Source organism: Mustela nivalis (assembly GCF_964662115.1).
Source record: "Mustela nivalis genome assembly, chromosome: 10".
NCBI classification, from domain to species: Eukaryota; Metazoa; Chordata; class Mammalia; order Carnivora; family Mustelidae; genus Mustela; species Mustela nivalis.
In genome coordinates, this window is record NC_139029.1 from 31,406,516 (window position 1) to 31,432,485 (window position 25,970).

At 38.6% G+C, this 25,970-nt stretch overlaps 1 protein-coding gene across 6 annotated transcripts in view; it reads right to left on the reverse strand.

The window, feature by feature from the left end:
• Nucleotides 1-25,970, reverse strand: part of FOXJ3 (forkhead box J3) — a 156,031-nt gene that overhangs the window by 84,571 nt on the left and 45,490 nt on the right. For 4 of the 6 annotated variants that reach the window (XM_082687141.1, XM_082687138.1, XM_082687136.1 and 1 more), the window contains 2 exons: nt 13,903-14,227; nt 1,193-1,267 (listed from right to left, as the gene is read on the reverse strand). In XM_082687141.1, coding sequence (XP_082543267.1) covers nt 1,193-1,267; nt 13,903-14,226 — 399 coding nt within the window. In that variant the 5' untranslated portion in view covers nt 14,227. Of the gene's footprint in view, nt 1-1,192; nt 1,268-13,902; nt 14,340-25,970 lie in introns of all 6 variants that reach the window. The other 2 variants (XM_082687137.1, XM_082687140.1) reach the window with 1 other exon arrangement.

Sequence of the window (25,970 nt, forward strand, 5' to 3'; positions counted from 1 at the left end):
CTACTACATGAAAGTTACTATAAATTGGAGGTAGTAACCCAAGGATAGACAGGTTAGGAGCCACTGCAATGATGACAAAGTAAGAGGAAATCAAAAGAGGGAACAACAAACTCAGCTAAAGTATGTGGAAACAAAAAAGCTTCAGAGAAGTAATGTAGCTCAACTTTAAAAGACCCAAAGAGTAGGCCAGACAAGTAAAGAAAGGGAGTTTGTGCGGTAAGAGAAAATCATATGAAAGGCATACTTGGGAAACTTCAAGCAGATCCTCAAGGTGGGTCTTGAATGTGAATCAGAGCTAGAAAGGTAGATCAAGGAAAAGCAAAAAAGAGTATTTGATAATACATGGAAACATTTCCAAGACACTGGGGAGTACTTTTAAGCAGGGTAATGACATAACCAGGTTTACTTTTTATAAAGATTCTTCCAGGGATGGTGAGCTTAAAAGGACTCTTCTGGCTGGTTAAAAGTCTAACCAGCCAAACAACAACACAGTTGTCAACAGATACACTATCTCAAAGTCCTAATCTAGTAATTCATCATGACAATCAAATTATGGTCCAAAAAATCACTCTGAGCTTTAGAAACCAGGTAACTAGGACCAAGTGCAGGCCACACTACAATTGTTAGGGCTATTAAAACAAAAAAGAAGGGAAATCTCTGTAGATAAAATGCTAAAAGTGTAACGGTGGCAGCAGATAAATGGTGAAAAGAGAAAACATAGTAACTAAGAAAATAGGGAAATAATAGGGAATTTTATTTCAGGGGAAGAATTACTTGCACTTGTGTCAAGATCTATCAAATTACCTATATGCAATAACTAATAAATTGTGGTTCCTGACACGCAGTTCAAAAACCAAATTTAACTTAATACACAGTACTTAAGAAAATAACCGAATATAAACTAGATCAAAAGCAGCAAACTATTACAAAGTACAAGCTCTATACTAGCTAACTTCCCAAAGTTTAAAAAGAAAGCTCTGCCTGACTGGTCCTTGAAGATTACCAACTAAAATGGGGATAAGATGGGGTGAGGTGAAGGAGGATCAGGAAGGTTCCTGAACAATGAACTAGACAAGTTCTGAGTGCTCTCATCCCAATTTTCTTTATATATAACAGAAATTACTCAGATACAAACACGACAACAGATAAAATGAAGAATCCAATTATTTTATCTTAAGATAATGAATCCTACCTTTCCAGGGTCATCCTTTGATCGAGGCACTTTAAGGAAACACTTGTTCAGGGACAGATTATGTCGTATGGAATTCTGAAATTAAAGAACAAGAGCCACAAGGTCACTGGAATCCAAAAAACAAAACTCACCTTTAAAAACAGAATCAGAAGCCTAAATATGTCTATGCGCTAGAATACAATTCCAAGGAATAAGCTTTTTAAATGAACTTCAAATTTAAAACTTTCTCATTTTCATATTATGAATACTGCAAAGAAAAGAAGCTATTGGGAAAGACAGCTTCTAGTAGACTTTACAAACTCCAAGTAATGAAATATATATCCTATTTTAAATGTTAATTAAGATTAACGAAGATCGAATCATAAGATGTCTATGACTGATTTAAATATATACCAAATATAAAATTGTATACACATTATGACTTTGTGGCATGTACTTTTTTATTAATTCATTAAATGAATTTATATCGATAAATGAATTTATTAATTCATTAAAGTAGGCTCTATGCCCAAGGTAGGGCTTAAACCACAACCCTGAGATTGAGAGCTGCATGCTCTACCAACTAAGCCAACCAGGTGCCCCCCATTCATTCATTCCCAGAATAAAACAGAATGCAAAATGCTAACAGTTCTTTTTCTGAATTATAGGTGATAACTCTTCTTTCCTGCAATGTTTAAATGATCTACCAGGCACATGTATTATCTTTTTCTAACGAGATAAAAGAATGTTTAAACAAAAAAAATTTCACTGCTCCATTACAAGAATACATAGAAGCCAATTAGGTTCTTACTTCAATCTGTAAGAAAACACATGAACAGACACTGGCTACAGAGGACTAGCAAGAACATCTAGGTTTATCAATGTAGCAATAAAGAAAAACCATCCTAAATTGTAAGAAAAATGCACTTGGAGGGACACCTGGGTGGCTCAGTCGTTAAGTGTCTGCCTTCAGCTAAGGTCATGATTCCAGGGATAGAAGCCATGTTGGGCTCCCTGCTCAGCGGGAAGCCTGCTTCTCCCTCTCCCACTTCCCCCTGCTTGTGTTCCCTCTCTTGCTGTGTCTCCCTCTGTCAAATAACAAAACCTTCAAAGAAAAGAAAAGAAAAAAAAAAAGAAAAGAGAAATGTACTTGGAAACCAGAAGAATCTGTAAAACAGGAAACCCTTTCAAGAGTAAGTAGGACTGTGCCACAATTTTTTATAGAAAATACCCAAAAGCCCTTTCTTTTTAATGAAATGCTCTAAAATCCATTCCATAATTTTTATGCCAAAATGGCCAGGTATTCAGTGAAAAAGGGCTCCAACAGCATTTAGCCACCACTCAGAATTTTAGGAGAGCATTTTGGGCATATCTTATCTTTCAACATAAAATTCAGAACTCTAACAACAATGCCTCTATGAAAACTTCCCTCTCATAGAGGAATACTGGGATTACAAAAGTTTTTAAAAAGGACCACAGAGAGTACCTGGGTGGCTCAGTGGGTTAAGCCTCTGCCTTCAGCTCAGGTCATGATCCCAGAGTCCTGAGATTGAGGCCCACTTCGCAGGGAGCCAGCTTCCCCTTCTCTCTGCCTGCCTCTCTGCCTACTTGTAATCTCTCTGTCAAATAAGTAAGTAAAATCTTTTTTTTTTAAATAACAACAGAATATAAAGTCAAGCCTATCTTATTACCAAACATCAATTATAAACTTATGAATGGGAGTTCTACCTCTGCCTAGGATATAAACAGCTATAGAGACTAATGATCCCTCCCAAACAATGAGAAAACAATGGGTAAGCCAAAACAAAACAAAACAAAAAAATTTTTTGAGCCACATCAGAGAGTTGAAGCTGCAAGGCAGCCTAACAAATTAAATTCCTAAGAATGACAAGCCCATTCAAGGACAAAGCAGACCAACTGTCTCACCTTTTTGGCAGAGTATGGAAGAAAGAAGTGGCCATCATCCAAGCATCCAAGAAACTAGCTAAAATTTTTAAGGTCAAGCATGGGTTGGTGTGTCAGTTTAGAACAGCAAGGTCCCCAAATATAAGGAAGGAAAGTTCCCACTCACTCTTCAAGCTCTTCCCCCTGAGCCTTGACTATATACTCACAAAAAAGAATGGGGATGGGAAAGGAAAACAAAGAGAGTCTCTTTTATAGCATAAGCAGAAAGGAGATAATAGATAGCTATAGCGGTAAACAAAAGCAACTATAGATACAGGCTGGAATGTCTGAAGGAGAGAAACACTGAAAAAGCCCAACCCTAAGTACAAGGGCCTGAGTAAGACTGAGGCTCACACAGGAAAACAAAGGGATACCTGGCTGGCTCAGTGGCGAGAGCCTGTGACTCTTTGTCTTAAGAGTCGTATAGTTTGAGCCCCATGCTCGCCACAGATATTACTTAAAAATATAAATAAAATGAAGGAAGAAAGACAACAGAGAAAACCAACAGCCTAGCAGCAAGTAACAAGCTAACAGCCAGTTAGTAACAGTTAGTAACAGCCTACTGAGAGAGGAAGGGCAGGAACATGAAGAGAGCCCCATCTGTAGCAAGGTAAGGAGAGACAACTAAAATGTAAAGAAAAAAAAAAAAAAAACTGAGAAAATTCTACAGTCCCCAAACACCTCATTTCCAAGAACAGGTAATAAGAGCCTACAACGGAAGGAATGTAAACTCTGTGGTATACTTAAGGAAAAGATACCAACAACAAAATCCAAATCCAACTTAATTATTGACAAATTGATTGTCAATAATTGGCAAACAAATGGCCTGGGGAAAAAAGATGCTTATCCATCTACATGTATAAATATGATTTATCTTGGAGTGCCTGGCTGGCTTGGTTGGTTAAGCACTGACTCTTTCATGTCATAATCTCGGTGTTGTGAGATCCACGCTGGTCATGGAACCTGCCTAAAATCCTCTTTCTCCCTTTTCCCTCTATCTCCCCTGCACAGCCCCCACCCCCAACCACACTCAGTAGCTTGATACCATTTATCACAATCTCTAACATTCTTCTACACATATATCTGACACTCAGACAAAAACTGCAAGACATATTAGAAATGCCCCCCCCAAAAATCTACTCTCAAGAGATAAAATTATCAATACCCAAATGAAAGGTGTTAGAAATCAGACCAGAACTTTAAATTAACTATGGCTAATATGTTCAAGGACCAAGTAGAAAAAGCGGAAACTTGCATAGTGAGATGGGGAACTTCAACAGTAATGTGGAAAATGTAATAGTCAAATGTAAATGATAGAATTTAAAAACGTGATCAAAGATAAAGAACTCCCTAAATGGGTTCATCAGTAGACGACACAACCAGAAAAAGCCTCAGATATTCTGAGGACAGATCAACAGAAATTATCCAAACTGACACACATGCATGCACAAATACTTTAAAAACACACACACACACACACAATATCACTCAAGAACCGTGGAGCAATATATGTAATGGGAGTCCCACAAGGAAAAGAGAAAAAGCATGGAAAAGAAAAATGTGAAGAAGGAACAGCAAAGAATCTTATGAAAATAACGCAAGGCATCAAATCACAGATGCAAAAATTTAAGAGAACACAAAACAGAAGAAATTAAAAATTCACACACTATATTCACTATAGGTAAAAATGGTGAAAATCAAAATGAACAGAATATCATGAAGGCAGCAAGAGGAAAAAAGTTATGTACAGTGGAATAAAGATATAAATTATAGCAGACATCTCAAAAACTGCAAGTTAGAAGACAAAAGAAATGACATCTCCAAAATACTAAAAGAAAAAAAAAGTATTCTACATGCAGTGAAAAAAATCTCTCAAAAATGAAGGCAAAATAAAGACTTCCAGGAAAGCAAAGGCTAAAAGAATGTATTCCTTGTAGTGCCAGCTGGCTTAATATTATACGAAGTTCTTCAGGCAAAAGTATAACAAACAGAAACTTGGATCTACAAAAAGAAATAGAGTTCCAGAAATTATAAAAATGATGGTAAATTCTGGGACACCTGGGTGGCTCCGTGGATTAAAGCCTCTGCCTTTGGCTCAGGTAATGATCCCAGGGTCCTGGGATCAAGCCCTGCATCCCAGGGCTTGATCCCTGTACCCTGCACCCCTGCATCTACTGAGCAGAGAGCCTGCTTCCCTTCCTCTCTGCCAACCTCTCTGCCTACTTGTGATCTCTGTCAAAAATAAATAAATAAAATCTGTTTTTTTTTAAAAAGGTAAATTTTAAAAACATTTTTTATTTATAACAACTTTATAATAGTCTAAAGAAAATATATCATTTATGTGGTTTATAACATATAAAGGAAAACTGACAATAACAGCACAAAGGATGGATCAAAAGAACTAGAAATTTAAGATATGTAAAGTTCTTTCACTATACATAAAATGGTTTATTTGAAGGCATACTGTGATAAGATAAAGATACATGTGGTAAACCCTCCATGCAGTCACTAAAATTTAGAAAGCGGTATAACTAAGAAAATAACAGCAGAGATAGAATGGAATCATAAAAAATAGCCCAAATCTTAAAAAAACACAAGGGAAAAAAGAACTAATAAACCGGAGTTCATCTACCCACCTTAAAAAGTTAAAGAGATGGTCCCTTTTTTTTCTAAATGGCCTCAGGGGAAGAACACATCTCCCCTTGGGGCTTCCTCCTCTACAAAAAGCTTTAATGTTGTAAATCATAAAGATTATGCCCTAAGCCCCTTTTTCATTTACACATTTGCTGCCTACGTAATCTCATTTACAGCCATAGCTTCAAAGACACTCTGGGACAATCTATCTAGACCCCAAACTACACCTGTCTCCTGAGTTTCTAACATATATTTTCAATAATCTACTAGACATCTCCAGAAACATCTTAACCCCAATTACGTTTAAAGTTAAGCTCAATCTTTATCCCCAGTGTGATCTTCCAGTTTTCTCTTCTCAGGCTAAAGACAATTATTCATGTTAACAGCTCCAATCAGAAAGCTTTAAGACATCCTTAATTCTTCTCTCTTCTTTACCATCTAAAATAAATCTGTTACACCAGATCCTAAGTCTACCGTTGATCTACTTTATTCCATCTCTTCTGTCACTATTTCAGTACAGGACACCATTCTCACCAAAAATAGTACAATAGCTTCCTAACTGGTGTCACCCTCCACCTTGCTCTCTTTGTCCCTCCTCCACCATGCTCTACCCTGAAAGGCAGTGATCTCTTCACAAGGTAAATTCATTATTACCCCTTCACTTAAAATTTTTCAATGACGTCCTATTTTACTTAGGATAAAATCCAAAATTCTTAACAAAGCCTCCAAAGACCCTTCATGATCTGACCCAACCTCCTTTGCTGTCTATACTCAACCCCTCCAATTTTCTTTCTCACCTCTAGGCCTTCCCTGTGTTGCTCCCTCTGCAAATATAATTGCCCCCCACGTTACTCCAACCCTTTCACGGAACTGAGTCTACTCAACTTTCAATTCATTCTTGGCTTAAACATCAGTCTTTGAGGGAAGTCCTTTCTGGTTTCTCTATAGAGTAGGTCTCATTGTAATAAACTTCCTTATCACCCTGGATTTCTTATTACACTTGTAATTATTTGTTTAACGGTGTTCTTCCCATATTCTGCATCTTATACCAAAATTTCAATAGGCTCCATGAGGTGGAGGACCCTATCAACTCAGAATCTAGAATATAATGCTTTTCATACAGTAATCATTATTCTGTTGAAAAAAAAAAAAAAAGCATATTTAGAAAATTAAATAATTTAATATTTAATTTAATTTAATTAAAACCCAGAGAAAGGGGTGCCTGAGTGGCACAGTAGGTTAAGCATCCAACTCTTGGTTTCAGCTTAGGTCATCATCTCAAGGTCCTGCATCAGGCCCATGTGTAGCTTGCTTAAGAATCTTCCTCTCCGTCTCGCTCTCCCCGTCCCCCTGCATGTGTGCGTGCACAATCTCTTTCTCTCAAATAAATAAATAAATCTTTAAAAAAAAGTTTTCTAAATACCTAGAGAGATACAAAAGTCAAAACATAAATACACACACACACACACAAAATTAAGAAAAGAGGTAACTTCGCACCTCACATTTTGGCCAGACCTTACCTCTAATAACTCTAAGAAAAGAAGTTAAGAGAATAGAGGGGGTAGACATAATTTAAAAGGTCTAGGTTCCCCTGGAGAAAAATGAACCAAGTTAAATAACTGATCAAGGCATATTGCTTGGTCTTAGAAACCCCAGCCCCAAAAGTGCTTTCTCAAAAGTACAATCTACTTGGATTAGAATCAATTAAAATGAATTTTAATGCCAATTTCTTGGCTCCATCCAAGATGACTAATTTAAAATCTCTGGAATTATGACCCAGGAATCTAAATTTTAAAAACATTCTAAGTGATTTTTATTTTAAACTTGAGTTTAAACTGGCACCTCCAATTCAAATTAACCACCACAATCCTACCTGCATCTCTTTTCCCACTGTGAGATCCTTGGTTACCCCACATCAATATATGTATTCATGTGTTCTACCCTATCATGCACATGAAATAGTTTCAGAATACTCACAACTTCCTAACTTCTCTTCTTGGTGTTACTGGAGGTAGAGGCTGTCTTTAGTGAAAAACCACTAGACAAATCTATTAAGTAAAGGTAGTAATTTCTTCACAATTCTTTTCTATCTTAGTATGTATCCCATGAAAATAATAGAATGCTCTTTTCAAAGTCTGAATGTTTTTCTGTGTGATTATGTTATCCATTTGATATGATATATGGCTTATTTGTTTCTGCTTATATTCAGTTCTAAAGTTTCCTTTTCCCATCCTCTGTGTGTGTGTGTGTGTGTACTGAATGTGTAAAACTCTTACTTTAAATAAATAGTATACTCAAAATCTTATTCTCTCCTATATTCCTTCTACCTCAGTTTCACCCATCCCCGATAGATAACTGTGTTCACTACATTTCTAGTTTATTATTCCTAGGTTTGTTTTTAAAATAATAAATATATATTTTTCTTTTTCTGCCCACATAAAAAGTAGTATAAGAGGGGCGCCTGGGTGGCTCAGTGGGGTAAAGCCTCTGCCTTCAGCTCGGGTCATGATCCCAGGGTCCTGGGATCGAGCCCCTCGTTGGGCTCTCTGCTCAGCAGGAGTCTTGCTTTCCCATCTCTCTCTGCCTGCCTCTCTGCCTATTTGTGATCTTTGTCCAATAAATAAATTAAAAAATCTAAAAAAAAATAAAAAGTAGTATAATACACCCCAATATACACATAGCATTCTTCTGCATTTTTCTTTTTACTACCCTAAACCCTAGTAAAGGTTAATTCTCTTTAGTAAAATGAATAGCACAAAAATTTTAATTCCTTTTCCTCTAGTTCAGATTACGAAATCATCCCATCATAGAAATTTAAAGAGTGTTTTTTAAAACTCTTCTGGAATATTCAAAGAGTTATTTTTAGTATGTAATCTCCTTTCTATACCTTAGCACAAAATGAAAGGGAGTTTTACCTAAATATTAAAGTTCTATTTGACCCTTTCATACGAACATGGTGCGTTCATATGTTTCTCTAGGTGACAGAAGAAACAGTGAGTAGCAGATGGTAGTAGTGTGCAAAACAAATTTAAGGACAGCAAATTGTAAAACAGAGTTAGGACCTGAGCAAAGGAGAAGATAAACCAGTTTCCATTTGCAATGTTTAAACTATTTTTCAGTTTACAAAAATAAAATTAGAAACAATCCTGACAAGTTTTAAGCACCTAAAGTTGGGAAGAAGAGGCCTTTTGTAAAAGAATAAACATGGGGTGCCATGTCGTTGGGCGTCTGCCTTCAGCTCAAGTCATGGTCCCAGGGTCCTGGGATCGAACCCTGCATGGGGCTTCCTGCTTTGCGGGAAGCCTGCTTCTCCCTCTGCCAATCTCACTGCTTATGTTCCCTCCCGCTGCATCTCTATCAAACAAATAAATAAAATCTTAAAAAAAAAAAAAAAGAATAAACATGAGGGGCACCTGGATGACTCAGTAGTTAACGGTATGCCTTCGGCTCAGGTCATGATCATGATCCTAGGGGTCCTGGGATCCCTGCTCAGCGGGAAGCCTGCTTCTCCCTCTCCTACTCCCCTCTCTCGCTGTGTCTCTATCAATCTTACAATAAATAAATAAAATCTTTTAAAATAAATAAAATCACTCTTGGAAAAAAAGAAAGAAAAGAATAAACATGAGATAGCAATCCCTGGAAATATTAAAGATCTCCCTAAAGCAAGAGACTGGAACACATAATCTCCTGGGTTCTAAGAGCAATATAATCCTCCACCTATTCTCATTTCTCCCCTTTCCCCTTCTTTCCTCATTATATCTAAACCATTATATCTTCCAGTTGAAACTGTTATCAATTACTTCCAAACCAGTTTCAGACCATGAGCTGGGCTGGCCAGCAGCATGAAATTCAGCAGAATGGATTGGGTACCCTCAGGTGGACTTAACACTTGAGCTGAGCTCAGACAGTAAATGAGATATATAACTGACCTTCACGTACTATTCACTACCAAATCTGGACGAAGCTCTTCTTCATCTTGGCATTCATATATTCATAAAATCTCTGCATTATGTCCCTATCCCAACTCTCGCTGCTCTCTACCAAGAACTCCTACAAGAAACTCTTTCCTAAGAGTGTTTGTTATATAAAACACCCTCCTAAATCTTAGTCATCTTCAAAATAAAGCTCAATTACACTTCTTCAATAGTTTTCTTGATTCACCCTTCCTGTACTCTCCTAGCACTATCTTTTTGTCACTCACTTTAGAACCTCATCACACTTTCTATAAGCTCTTCTAAATTCTCACAGCACTTATTAACTTCACCCTTCATTTAACACGCTTTACTAAGTTACATATATGCTGGATATTATTATGGCTTACACACACTATCTGTGCCCAACTAGCCAACCCATCATAGCACAGCACTTTGTATTTCTGTATTACAAAACTGTTGATGTAACATCATAATTACTTATTTATACGTATGTCCCTTATCACTAAAGATTATAAGCTTCCTTAGGGGCCCTGTCCTAAGGTTCTTAGAACTGCCAAAGCCAAATATACTGCTCATAAGAATATACAGGAAATAAAATCTTTTTCAAATTAATGAACGAAAGACTAAATTGGCTGAAAACTAGAGGATGTAATCTAAACCAGAGACTGGAAATTTGTGGTCCACAGAATGAATTCAGCCAAACAGACTTATGTTTGGCCTGTACAGTATTTAAGAAAACCAAAATTAACATTTAAAAATTAGGGAACAGCACATAAAATCCAGATATCTAAATTTTCTTGGGGATGGGGGTATTGTAAGATCTGCCATATGCCCTAAAACACTACAAGTGCCTAGAGCACAGCTGTTCTACATTGGACATGCGCGCTCTTCAGGTAGTCATCATTTTTGCTTTACTCATTTATGTCACTTGTCTGGTCTGTGCAAATATGTATGTTTACAATCAGTGATACAGACCCATGAATCCCTGATGGGCTTTCCAAGCCACTTAATCAAATCTGAAGCATTTCTAGTCCACAGCCACCATGCTTTTCCAATGCTAAGCCCATTTATCAGAATCTGCCAGCCTTCCCTCATCCTGAATCTGACCAAATGTTTCTACTGAATAGCTGTGCCTAGTGGTAATGCCAAAACACACAGCTCAGATGGATCACTTCTACTTGGTTAGAATGAGGTTTTTTTGATTCATGGATCAAATTTTATTATATACTTCCTCCACTAAAATATTGTTAGAGTAGATTCTTATTCAAATTATACTGTTAACAATCACTTCTCATACTGAGTTGGCCAGCTAAGAGACAGTTCATCCTGGCAAATTAAATTCAATAAATATTTACAGTGTTGGCAAAATTATAGGCCCTGTGTAATGGTTAAGGCACAAGATTTGAAATCTCCAAATATACCAAGTCTGATACCAAATCTTAGCTCCTCCATTCTCTGAGAAACTGCAAAGTTACTTCTCTAAACCTCAGTTTTCTTACTTTTCAAATCTGGAGAGTAACAAAACTTATTTCCTAAGACTGTTGTGTGACTGAAAAAGATAATAACCTAAGAAGGCACTTGGGCATATAGCACCTGACACACAGAAAATAATAAAAGCAACTATCATTTAAGTATCTGAGTACAGAAACAAAAAACTAATGAAACAAGAAAGATATCTGGATAAAAATCTGAAAGTCTAGATACTGTTATTAATCAAGCATATGGACACACAAAGAGATTAGTTCTATAGGGAGGAGAGAGGTAACATATGAGAGCTAAAAGAAAAATAGGATAATGCCAACTAGAGAAAAGGCAGAAGAGAGAAAGTCCAAGGACAAGTAAGAGACAAACAAAAGCAAGAATAAAATCACAGTTTTTACTTCCAGGGACAGGTAGTAGGCTGAAGGAGGGGGGTGGCGGGGGGTGGTGGTGCAGGGGAGATACATGAGAAAGAACTAGGAAAAAATAAAAGCTAGGAAAGAAGGCTGGAACCAGTATTCAGGGTTTCACCCAAACCACATTTACTAGATTTACTAAATGGAAGCACTGTGCTAGCACATGGAAAAGAGGTGGATATATAAAAAATCCTTCCCAGGTGCCTGGATGGTTCAGTTGGGTTAAACGTCTGCCTTTGGCTCAGATCATGATCCCAGAGTCCTGGGATGAGTCCCACATCAAGTTCCCTGCTCAGCGGTGAGTCCGCTTCTCTACCCCTCCCCTGGCTCAAATGCACTCTCTTTCACTCTCAAATAAATAAAATTTTTTTTTAATAAATTCCTTGGGACACCTGGGTGGCTCAGGCAGTTAAGCGTCTGCCTTCAGCTCAGGTCGTGATCCCAGAGTCCTGGGATTGAGTGCACTGGGCTCCTTGCTCAGCAGGGAGCCTGCTTCTCCCTCTGCTCACCTCTCCCCCTGCTTGTATGTGCGTGCTCTCTCTGACAAATAAATAAAATCTTAAAAAAAAAAAAAAATCCCTTCCCTTGAGATACTTGACCATTTGGCATGGTGTGTAGCACATCATCAATGTATACTGAGTTAGTAAATATCTTTAATAATCTAGACAAACACAAATGTCAAAGGTGTTGAGATATGAAGGCTTAAGAGAAACAAGAGTAACTACCATCTAAAGCTCTCTAAATTCCCTTCTTCCACATGTACATACACACACCCTACATAGCATACAACTGGGTAATTTCTATATGGGAATAAAAACATAACATTTACAGACACAAAAGAAAGTTAAGTTGAATTATTTGTTGTAGAACATAGGTAGGAAAGTAATCTGGCTGTTCATCAAAAAGCTTAGCTGAGAAACTAGGGCTTCTTAAATATCTGGTTGATTCTAGGACTGGACAGGAATGATACAAGATGAGCCTGGAACATCTTGTTATGCCAGAAAGTTAAAAACTGCTAAACAAACAAAATAATAGGGCCATGTCAAAAGGGCAAAGGAGCCAACTTGTAAGAGCTCCTGATGGCCAAAGCTACAAAAATGTGATTAACAAATAATGATAGCATGAAGAATAAATGTCCATGAGTGCAACCAACACAAATAAATGATGGAATAAATAAATAAAAAGGGAAGAAAGAGTAAGTCTTCTGCACTGAAGAATCCCAATTAATAGAGAAGTAATGAAGAAAAGAAAAAAATCACCACTAGAAAACAATAAAAACTGCTATACAAATGCTAAAATTAATGAGCGAAAATTTAAGAAACTTTCATACCCTCAAAGTAGCTCCCCAAAACGTTTTATAATTTACAAAGTGGTGCACTGTAATTTTATAATGGAGAAACCTGGAAGACATCCCCTTAACCAAAGAACCAGGTTAATGTTACCAGTTATAAGACACAGTAACATCAAGTACCTCTTGATATGACATACGGAGACTGGCACATTATCTCTGCATTATGCTTCCCTAAAATGCATTACCTCAGTCTAACCATGAGAAAATATCAGACATACCTAACTATAAAACACACCATACAATACCATTCTACAAAATACCTGATGAGTACTCTTCAAAAGTGTCAAGGTCATAAAAGACAAGAAAAGACTGAGGAACTATTACAGATGAGAGGAAACTAAAGAGACATGACAACTAAATGTAATGCAGGATCCTGGACTAGATCCTCACACTAAAAGAGAAACTAATCTGAATGAAGTCTGTATTTACTTAGTAATTAACAGTACTACTTACTCAAAAAGTACTGTATTAACATAAATTTCTCAGTTTTTAATCACTGTACTATGCTTATTTAAGACGTTAACATAGAGGAAGTGAATAAAGAACATACAGGAACCCTTTGGAGTATTTATATAATTCTTCAAAAATCTAAAATTCTTTCAAAATAAAAGTTAAAGAAAAGTCTTAGATGATGAAAACAATACTAGTTTAACACTTTTTTTTAACCAAAGACTTACTATCAACTTACCTGAACTGCAGGTATTATTTTCCAGTGAATGCTACATTATCTCTGTTCTTATTTATGTTCCATCAGTCATGTAACATAATAAAGCTTTAACAAATTGGTATTTTACCAAAAATAAAGTTAACCACTTAAAAACATTTAATTTCCTTTTCTGACATCTTAAAAATGACTGATAATCAGAATTTCACTTTTTAATTATAGAAGCCCCACAAAGCTTTATCTTCAATAGAAACTACTATTATTTTTTGTTTATAGCATACAAACAATAATTTAAATAAAATCCTTACCTTCCAACCACTGCCAGCCTCTCTATAATATGGGAAGTTATCACAAATCCACTGGTATATCTCACTTAGAGTCATTTTCTTTTTGGGTGAGCTATTAATTGCAAATGTAATGAGGCTGGCATAACTGTATGGAGGTTTCCCATCTTTGTGCTGTTGGACTTCTTCCTGGTCCAGTGTTGTATTTGGGTCAAGGAGTGCATTCTTCTTGGAAATTCCTGTTCCATGTGCATTTTGTGTAGCATCAGATTTTTGGATGGCTGCTCTCATGGTGAGCTGTGGTAACCAGTCCATAGATGTTAAGCTGCTCTCCAGTTCAGATGTCATCCTGAAGGTAAATAGACTCCTTAGTCAGTATCAAGGAAAGAACCCCTGCTTCTCAAAATATCCAATATTCACAAATCTAGGAGTTCCAAAGTGAGGGAAAGCCTGAGTTAAATCTGGAGGAAAAAGATTGAGTATGTTAATGACCAAACCAATATTTAAGGGCTCAACATTTCCAATCTTTTTAATTTTTTTCCTCTCCTAAACACAACAAATAAGGTTTTAAAATGTTTAAGATACAGAATGATACGTACATACAAAGTGATCCCAATGCCAATGTTTCTAAAAAAAGACTATCACTTTAAATAGAGCAAAAGGATCATAGTATGAAAAATAAGTCTACAGGGGCGCCTGGGTGGCTCAGTGGGTTAAGCCGCTGCCTTCGGCTCAGGTCATGAACTCGGAGTCCTGGGATCGGGCCCCACATCGGGCTCTCTGCTCAGCAGGGAGCCTGCTTCCTCCTCTCTCTCTGCCTGCCTCTCTGCCTGCTTGTGATCTCTCTCAAATAAATAAATAAAATCTTAAAAAAAAAAAGAAAAAGAAAAGAAAAATAAGTCTACAGTTCAGCTCTTTACTCACCAACACCATAGGCCCTTTAAAACTAAAGACTGGCATTTCTTTTACACAAATTTTAGGGGAGTCATACAAGCAAAAGAATACCCAAAGTAAAGAGGTCAGAGAGTGACTGAGAAACAGGCACAGGAATTTTGCAAGGGGGAAAGAAGGTAGAGCTGAGCAGGTGGAAGGTAGGAAAAGCAAGCAGGGTAGACAAGAATAGTAAGTAGACAAGCTAGCTGGGGGAGCTGATCCAAAAGAGGAATGCAAACTCAAGGATACTGATGAACAAGAGGAAGGCAATACCCAGGCAGTTAAAAAATAATAAAAAAATCCACAAAATCCACAAGGAACAAGCTTAAGAAAACTAGAGATCTGGGAGTGTAGGATAGACGAGATTAAATCATATAAACTGACAGCAAGAAGTAGTAAAAAAAACTCAGGGCAGCCTAATGCAAACATCTAGTGATCTGGATTCTGTAACATATTTCTCTCCAAGGCTGAAAAATTCAGACTGTTACAACCCAGAGAAAGAAAAAAGAAAAACAAAATCTGCCAGGTTAACACATTTTCTGGAGAAGGGAAAAGCTACTCAAAGAACTGAAGATAAAAATATAGAAACAAAGCTTGACACTTCATACTGGAATTGCTAGCTTTCAGCTGAGGATATAAACTTTTCCTACCATGGGATCAAAGATACAGGTATAATGACCCCAACAATAAAGCAGAGAAGAATGAAAGACTTCTAAGTGATATCAAACTAACGAGAAAAAAAGAAAACAAAAAAACTAAAGTACCTCAGTGAAAAGAAAAAACTTGTGGCAAATAAACTCCAATACAGGCCCTCATCCCAAACACCTACAGGCAAAGAGCAACCTGCAATACGTGCTTAGGATATGAACTTCTGGGAGGCAATACAGAACTGATAAGAACATAGGCTCTCAAGTCAGGCAGATCAAGAGTTCAAGCACTGATTCTACTAGTTACTAGCTGCAGGAAATGAAAATGTTAAAATTAATTATCTCAACTCCAGCTTTCTCTAGGAACGCCTTGGTGGCTCAGTCCATTAAGTGTCTACCTTCGGCTCAGGTTACAGCTCAGGTTATGATCCCAGGGTCCTGAAATTGAGCCCCCGCATCAGGCTACTGGCTCAGCAGGGAGCCTGCTTCTCCCTCTGCCTGCTTTCCCCCCTGGCTTGTGCTCTGTAGCGTGTGCGCACACGCACACACACACACACACACACTCTCTCTCTCTCTCTCTCTCTCTGACAAATAAATAAAATCTTTTAAATAAATAAACTCCAGCTTTCTCATCTGTAAAATGAAACAATAATAGTTCCTGGAGTTAAAATATTAATTTGAGGGCGCCTATGTGGCTCAGTTGGTTAAGCAACTGCTTTCGGCTCAGGTCATGATCCTGGAGTCCTTGGACAGAGTCCCACATCAGGCTCCATGCTTGGCAGAGAGTCTGCTTCTCCCTCTGACCTCCCCCATTTCACTCTCTCAAATAAATAAATAAAATAAGTTTTAAAAATAAATAAATAAATAAATATCAATTTGAGGGAGCCACCTCAGTGCTCAGTCAGCTAAGCATCTGACTTCAGCTCAGGTCATGATCTCAGTCAGGATCTTAGGATGGAGCCCTACATCAGGCTCTCTGCTCAGCAGGGAATCTGCTTCTCCCTTCCCCCGAACCCCCTCATTCCCACCACAGCATGCTCACTCTCGCAAGCACTCTCTCTCAGATAAATTTTTAAAAGATTTTTATTTATTTATTTGACAGAGATCAGAAGTGGGCAGAGAAATAGAGGAGGAAGCAGGCTCCCCGCGGAGCAGAGAGCCCCATGTGGGGCTCAATCCCAGGACCCTGGAATCATGACCTGAGCCGAAGGCAGAGAGGCTTTAACCCAATGAGCCACCCAGGCATCCCAAATTTTTTAAAAATTAGAATATTACTTTGAGAATTAAATATGGTAGTATATACAAAGAAAGATCCATTACGTATTAATTAATAATATTACTCCAGGATTATCTGGCAAGGGTACTAAAGCACTATAAAGTAAACCAGATTAAGCAACAGCAATTATAAATCAAGAGACAGCCATAAGGATTTTATCTACCCTGCCAGTAGAGTCCTATTATCTTCCTCTTAGATTATTTTGATCAGTTTTATCTTTTTCACTTTCTCAAATTCCCTCCATCTCTGCTTCATAATTTCTCTGAAATCTGAACTTTAAATTCTCTATACAGTAGCTTCAGAGATCAAAAAACAAAAACAAAACAAACAAAATCATTACTATTGCGCTCTATAATCTCAGCATTAGATTAATGGCTCATTGCTAGCATGAAGTAAGTTACAGGAACTTACGGAATAAAGAAAACAATGTAGGGGCGCCTGGGTGGCTCAGCTGGTTAAGCGGCTACCTTCCACACAGGTCATGATCCCAAAATCCTGGGATGGAACCCTGCGTGGGCTCCTTGCTCGACAGGAAACCTGCTTCTCCCGCCCCCTACGCCCGCCCCTCCCCCTTTTCATGTTCTCTCTCTCTCTCTCTCTCTCTCTCTCTCTGAAAGAAATTTTTTTTTAAAGATTTTATTTATTTATTTGACAGACAGAGATCACAAGCAGGCAGAGAGAGAGAAAGAGGAGGAAGCAGGCTCCCCGCTGAGCAGAGAGCCCGATGTGGGGCTCGATCCCAGGACCCTGGAATCATGACCTGAGCCGAAGGCAGAGAGGCTTTAACCCAATGAGCCACCCAGGTGCCCCTGAAATTTTTTTAAAAATTCAAGAAAACAATGTAATTTACACATCACCTGTTGTCAAATGAGTGTGTAAAGTACCCTAGAGATCAAGAACCAATCATTTCAATCTAAAGATGAAAAACTAAGGTCTATTAAAGTTAAAGATTTGCCCAAATTCACAAAAGGTAGTTAACAATAGAAGTAAAACCAGGTCTCCCAATGCTCTCAAACCATTAGTTTTGTTTTGTTTTTTTGTTTGTTTTTGTTTACCACACCTCATCTGTAAAATGAGCATAATAGTACCTACCTCACTGATGAAAAGTACTGAGAATAGTGACTCGCAAATAGTAACCATTCAAAAAATGTTAGCTACTGGTGGTGGTGGTTATGCTAAATAGTAGTTGCTATTATTATTATTCATATTTCATTCTAAAACCACTGGCAATTATTATTCCATGCTGTCATCCTATTTGCCTCAATTACGGCTCCACTAAGTAGCTTTATTTTGTTCAAATTCCCAAAGGAGCCAGGCACACACATTTTCAAAGTTAAAATAAATACACCTTCCAGAGGCACCTGGGTGGCTCAGTCAGTTGAGCTACTGCCTTTGGCTCAGGTCATGACCCCAGAGTCCTGGGATCAAGCCCTGCATCAGGCTCCCTGCTCGGTGGGGAGCTTTCTTTGCCCTCTCCTTCTGCCTGCCACTCTGTCTACTTGTACTCTCTCTCTGTCAAATCAATAAATAAAATCTTAAAAAAAAAAAAATGCACATTCCAAACCAGAACATAACTGATACTGATACTGCAGATGCCCCTACTGAGAACCAACTTTAATTTCTGTTTCCTTCACCACTGCCACTATGAGAGTCTCAAGCAATATAATGTAAAAATATAATTAAGTACTTAATATATAACAGTTAACAATTTATAATTACACATATACAGGGCTATAAAACTTTGTGTACACACACGTACAACAAAGTATAATAAAATTCCTGTTCTCCAGGAAACTGCAGTCCAATTAGGAAGGTCAAAAGTAAGGAAGAACTGAAGAAGAAAGGAAGGCTGAAGGGAGAGGACAACATGGACTGCAGCTTTCAAAGGTAGAGAAGGAAGAACTTCCACTAAGATTTGAAGAAAGTAAAGATCTTAACAGGCTAGAAAGAAAATGTCCCCAGTCATCAAAGACACCATGAGTAAAAATCACTCCACTGCTGTGCTTATCTTCATCGGTTCTGCTAGATCAAATTTAAACTAACTATAAAATATCTATCTTAAATTTAAACTCTGAAAAAGCGGGCCTTCTGTTTGCTATTAATTAAATTTTATATATTCTTGGTAGTAAGGTAGTAAGGTAAAAAGTGCTTCCATCGTTGGGGTGTTACCTGGACACCACAGAGGTTCTCCATTAAGCATGAAGAACACAAAAAAATGACCATTAGATATGACCAGATCATCAGTAACTTTAGAAAGAAACCTCTTAATGGAATGGTGATGACAGAAGTCCACTTGTATAAGAGAACAGATGGTGGTAAATTTAAAAACAGCATGGGAGGCTCTGAGGAATCTGGTTATGGAAATCTGGTTAAGAAATGTCAGGCCCTCATTACCTCACCTCATTCCAAAAGCTTCCTAGCTGGCCTCCTAGCCTCTGATTTCCTACCACTCCTCTCTGCTAATCACCTCCTGAGTACACGCATACACTCCAAGAGAAATCTGTCACCATTGTTTTCATGTCATTGTGCCCATAACTTTCAATGGTTCCCTTTCTCCTATTATACTACATCCAAACTCATTTTCAACTACTTTAGTTTTTATTAATCTTTTATTAATCCTTCCCTAAATTCCTGGAGCAATTATAATCTCAATTTGGCATTTACAATGCTGTTGCATATGTATAACTACATCATACACCCAAGCTTACTACACTCACTCCCTCTTCCCCCACCTTCCCACTGAGAACAGTGACCATAAAACTAATTATTTCAGATCCTACCAAACACCATGCCAGGTACATGTTATCTGAAAAATAACACAGTATTTGGTTTAAAAACACTCCTTTCTGGAATGTCTTAACACTGCCTAGCTGGCTTCTACTTTTTTCCAAGACTCAGACCAAATACCTCCCCCTCCAGAAAGGCCCATCAATCCACTCTTATCTTCCATCTCCCAAACTAAACTAGGTCCCAATCCCACAGTAGCATATAAACACCTCTATCCCAAGATTTATACAGGATTATAACTATCTTTATCTATCTCCCCAGAGACCACGAGCTCTTTGGAATAAGAAAACTTTCTTATTCTTTTCTCTCTCCAATGCCCATTAAGAACATAGTAAGTGAAGGGTCAATATAAAGGGTTAAATGATTGAAACAGTTACTAGCCAATGAAGGTGTGGGTGTGATCCTTCCCAAACAAGTGAAACTACACACACTGACAAGCTAAAAGGAAGAGGCAAAAGAAAAAAAGGACTCAACAGCATGAGGTAAGGATAATCACAGGATTGAAGTCCTTTATGAAATGGAAAAAAGTATGACTCAGACTGACAAGCAGCACTACACGGGAACAGAAACAGTTCTGGAATAGCAGAGAAAAACAGGAAGACAGAAGCAAAGATAAAAAGATAACATTACTTATCATAGAAAACAGGGATTAGAAACTCATGTCTTAAATCTATGATGATATTTATTGCTTAAAAAAAGTTTCAGGAGGAATCTTCTCTGTATAACATGAAAATGTAAACAGCACCAAGATATAAGAACTCAACCTTAAGGCATGAGATGGGGAGAGGGTCGGGGGTTCTAATCCCACTTTTTGGAACAGTGCCACTAACAGGACCCCAAATAAGCTTTCTACATACTTTAACACATTGCTTGGGCCTCCCTCTGCAACCTCCTTGACTCCCAACAAGTAACCAAGATTATTCAGAAAGTTTTTGAGTTTTCAACAATTATCAAAAGGCGGGGCGGGGGAAATACTGTTGAGATACTGTTGGCTTCCTAAATAAAAGTAAGAAGAAAACATCAAGGAAAATAAGAATGAGGATAATGATGTTGTGACCAAGGTATTCCTAAATCCTCCCACTCTATTCCTGGCATCTGGCATTTTAAAATTTTGGCACCTTAAAAAACTTAAGAAAAATTCATCGTTAAGACTCGTAAGAAAAACTGAACAACTGAAAACTCAAAAAGAAATCCTTATAATTACCACAGCAGTTAATTCTGATCGCATGCATCCCAAGGAAACAATATACACACCCCACTTTTTTTTTCTTGAGAGGGAGGGGTTAGGAGCAGAAGGAAAGAGAAGAATCTTAGGCAGGGTCCATGCCCAGTGCGAGAATGACACTGGGCTCCATCTCATATGACCTGAGCCAAAACAAAGAGTTGGATGCTTAACTGACTGAGCCACCCAGGCATGCATACACACACACACACAAACACACACACTTTTTTAAATATGTAACTTCTGTTACAGAATCTTAGCACCCAAAGCAACCAGAAGTAGGTCTATGGCAGAAACCACTAACTGCCACCTAACATCTGTTTTTACCTTCTTCCTGAGGAATACAATCTCAATTTAATTCTGGATGGCACTGTGCCTCTTTCCATTCTGGCTCTCTGAAGACACAATAGCTACTGCTCCAGTGTCATCTTGCATCATAAGGTGATCTTTGAAAATGGAAGCCATACACTGAGAACAGAGGAGCAGAGAGAAGGAATCGGGTCCCTGAGTCTTTTGTGAAGCAATTGTGAAGCTGCCATCTGAGCCCTGAACTGCTCACCTTCCAGACTTATGTGCTTAACTACCATAAAAAGATATCACCAGTGGATGAATGCAATTCTTAACAAAAGTCAAATCTGGCATATGGAAGTGGAGAACACAAGAAAACCTAAAGTAAGACACTCTTTTTTTTTTTTTTTAAGATTTTACTTATTTATTTGACAGAGATCACAAGTAGTAGGCAGAGAGGCAGACAGAGAGAGAGAAGGAAGCAGGCTCCCCGTGGAGCAAAGAGCCTGATGCGGGGCTTGATCCCAGGACACTGGGATCATGACCTGAGCCAAAGGCTGAGGCTTTTAACCCTCTGAGCCACCCAGGCGCCCCAAGTAAGACACTCTTAAAGGAGAGGTTGATAAGGCAAACATTAACTCTGATACTGCAGTGACAAAGAGTGACAGGATTTGGTCAAATCTGGCCATCTACATAAGTTAGAAAGCAAACCACAGGCCAGCTAAGGCTACTGCAAGAAGAGAAATACAGAAAAAATTTAGAACGTTGGCATGCGTTGGCTCCTTCTTGTCACTTAAAGTCCTGAGAGATAAACAAACTGCGATTAGAGCTGCAAGCAGAGGGAGAAAAATGCAGATTTGCTAAGGGAGGTAACTCCCTGCCTATGGCCTGCAATTTAAGCTAACAGTCCTATAATTTAAAGCCTTGCATAGCTGAAAAAACACCAAATGCTTCTGAACCAGCAAACTGAAGTAATTAAATGGTAGCTGCAAAACTGCGGCCAAAACTACCAGAGAAGACTGTACCTTGCCACACAAAGCAATATCATAACGGTATTTTCTTTCCACCCCTGTTTTCCACCATTGTTTCAAATGGCCTCATCAGAACCATCTTTCCCTTAAAAGCCAGAAGAGGTCAATGAACTTGGATGGGGAAAAAATACTGTTTATTTCCACTAACTTGTAACCAAAATTTAGCATTTCCTTTAATTATGAAACTAGACAACACATCATAGCACTAACAGTACTTGCAACTTGGCCAGCAATAAAAATCACAAATGTATTCTTCTCACATGCAGATGTTGCAGAATCTCAACTTTTAAACTTAACTACTTAAAAATTATGCTAGTGTATTAGATTTGCCACTAGATCTTTTATTTACTGTTATTTAATGTTTAACATTACTATGTTTCAAAGTTAATATTTTGCTAACCATATTTCAATATAATTGGTTTCCTTTGTAATCCTAAGTACTTTATTCTGTGAATTTTGAGACATTATCCTGAGTCGGATTCACAGGTTTCACGAGACTGTGGAAGGGCCTCCATGGCACCAAAACAAGACTGGAAATTCCTGGGGTACATGGAGAACAAAGAGCACAGTCTTCACACTGAAAAATTCTGTCTGGACAGGCACTGCAGATCAAAGCAGCAAAAAGTCTAGAAACTAAATATTTTAAGATAATTGTATGGAAGGTGGGGGGAGAAAAAGAGACTAGACTGCAAAGGCCTCTTAAGTTTCCAAAATAATACCCAAGCTCATCAACAAGCAGTGAGCTATAAAAGCTACACATTTCCCAGAAAGGGCATCTTCACTTATATTCATCTCAGATGTGGCCACGGAAGATAATGGAAAAGGTAGACCTTCCACAAGGCATAGGAGACAATGGAAGCCCTACCAAAGAGCAAAATTAAGGAACTTATCACATTGTCAAGGAGTCACTGTCACTCCTACCCAATAAGATTCTATGATGAGCTAATACTATTGAGTGTTTCCCATTATCCCCTTTTCTGAATATTACCTTTTATTGCTGTTATCCTAATTCTTTCTCCACCACTATATATTAGGTAGAATGTAAATAACTAATTTTTTGTTTATAGATCTTTGAAAAACAGGAAGCCACACCAGCATCTGATGAAAGAGACACTACCTCAAGAGCTGAGATTCTGAGGCGCCAAGGAGGCTCAGTGGGTTAAAGCCTCTCCCTTCCGCTCAGGTCATGATCCCAGGGTCCTAGGATCAAGCCCCGCATCAGGCTCTCTGCTCAGCAGGGAGCCTGCTCCCTCCTCTCTCTCTGCCTGCCTCTCTGCCTACTTGTGATCTCTGTCTGTCAAATAAATAAATAAAATCTTAAAAAAAAAAAAGTGTTGAGGGGAGGAGTCAAGATGGCAGAGTAGTAGCAGGCTGAGACTACTTCAGGTAGCAGGAGATCAGCTAGCTAGCTTATCTAAAGATTACAAACACCTACAAATGCAACGGGAGACTGAAGAGAAGAAGAACAGCAATTCTAGAAACAGAGAATCAACCACTTTCTGAAAGGTAGGACTGGCGTAGAAGTAAATACAAAGCGACGAAAGGTAGACCGCACGGGAGGGGCCGGCTCCCGGCAAGCGGCAGAGCATCAGAGCACAAAATCGGGACTTTTAAAAGTCCGCTCCGCTGAGGGACATCGCTCCAGAGGCTAAACCGGGGTGAAGCCCACGCGGGGTCCGCGTGGCCTCAGGTCCCGCAGGGTCACAGAAGGATGGGGGGGGGGGTATCTGAGTGTCACAGAGCTTGCAGGTATCAGAACGGGAAAGCCGGCTACAGAGACATAGCCAAGGAGTGAGCTCTCAGCTCGGGATTACCTTGAACCGGTCGCAGAGCTCACCGCTGGGAACAGGGCCGGAGGCCAGGGAGACAGGAGTAATTGGGCGCTATTCTCTGAGGGCGCACTGAGGAGTGGGGCCCTGAGCCCTCGGCTCCTCTAGGGCGGAGACTGGGAGGCCGCCAATTTCATTCCGGTCCTCCAGAACTCTATGGAAAGCGCTCAGGAACAAAAGTTCCCAAAGCGCAAACCGAGCGGATTACTCAGGCCGGCCCCTGGTAAGGGCGGTGCAATTCCGCCTGGGGCAAAGACACTTGAGAATCACTACAACAGGCCCCTCCCCCAGAAGATCAACAAGAAATACAGCCAGGATCAAGTTTACCTACCAAGGAGTGCAGTTTCAATACCAAGGAGAGCAGCCGAATTCCAGAGGAGGAGAAAGCAAAGCACGGAACTCATGGCTTTCTCCCCATGATTCTTTAGTCTTACAGTTAATTTAGTCTTTTTTTCTTTTTCAATTTTTTTTTCTTCTCCTGCTAGATTTTTTTTAACTTCTACCCATTTCTTTTTTTAATGTTTTTTAACTAGTTTATCTAATATATATTTTCTTTCTTTTTTATATTTTTTTATTTATCTTTTTAATTCTTTTTTTTTTTTCTGAACCTCTTTTTATCCCTGTTCTTCCCCCCAACGATTTGGGATCTCTTCTGATTTGCTTAAAACATATTTTCCTGGGGTCTTTGCCACCCTTTTAGTATTTTACTTGCACCTTTATATACTCTTACCTGGGCAAAATGACAAGGCGGAAAAATTCACCACAAAATAAAAAGAACATGAGGCAGTACCGAAGGCTAGGGACCTAATCAATACAGACATTGGTAATATGTCAGATCTAGAGTTCAGAATGACAATTCTCAAGGTTCTAGCCAGGCTCGAAAAAGGCATGGAAGATATTAGAGACACCATCTCGGGAGATATAAAAACCCTATTTGGAGAAATAAAAGAACTAAAATCTAACCAAGTTGAAATCAAAAATGCTATTAATGAGGTGCAATCAAAAATGGAGGCTCTCACTGCTAGGATAAATGAGGCAGAAGAAAGAATTAGGAATATAGAAGACCAAATGACAGATAACAAAGAAGCTGAGCAAAAGAGGGACAAACAGCTACTGGACCACGAGGGGAGAATTTGAGAGATAAGTGACACTATAAGACGAAACAACATTAGAATAATTGGGATTCCAGAAGAAGAAAGAGAGAGGGGAGCAGAAGGTATATTGGACAGAATTATTAGAGAGAATTTCCCAAATATGGTAAAGGGAACAAGCATCAAAATCCAGGAGGTGCAGAGAACCCCCCTCAAAATCAATAAGAACAGGTCCATACCTCATCACCTAATAGTAAAATTTACAAGTCTGAGTGACAAAGAGAAAATCCTGAAAGCAGCCTGGGAAAAGAAGTCTGTAACATACAATGGTAAAAATATTAGATTGGTAGCAGACTTATCCACAGAGACCTGGCAGGCCAGAAAGAACTGGCGTGATATATTCAGAGCACTAAACAAAAGAAACATGCAGGGGCGCCTGGGTGGCTCAGTGGTTTGGGCTGCTGCCTTTGGCTCGGGTCATGATCTCAGGGTCCTGGGATCGAGCCCCGCATCGGGCTCCCTGCTCCGCAGGAAGCCTGCTTCCCTCTCTCTCTCTCTCTGCCTGCCTCTCTGCCTACTTGTGATCTCCGTCTTTCAAATAAATAAATAAAATCTTTAAAAAAAAAAAAAAAAAGAAACATGCAGCCAAGAATACTATATCCAGCTAAGCTATCATTCAAAATAGAAGGAGAGATAAAATCCTTCCAGGACAAACAAAAACTGAAAGAATTTGCAAACACCAAACCAGCTCTACAGGAAATATTGAAAGGGGTCCTCTAAGCAAAGAGAGAGCCTAAAAGTAGTAGATCAGAAAAGAACAGAGACAATATACAGTAACAGTCACCTTATAGGCAATACAATGGCACTAAGTTCATATCTCTCAATAGTTACCCTGAATGTCAATGGGCTAAAGGTCCCAATCAAAAGACACGGGGTATCAGAATGGATAAAAAAACAAAACCCATCTATATGTTGCCTACAAGAAACT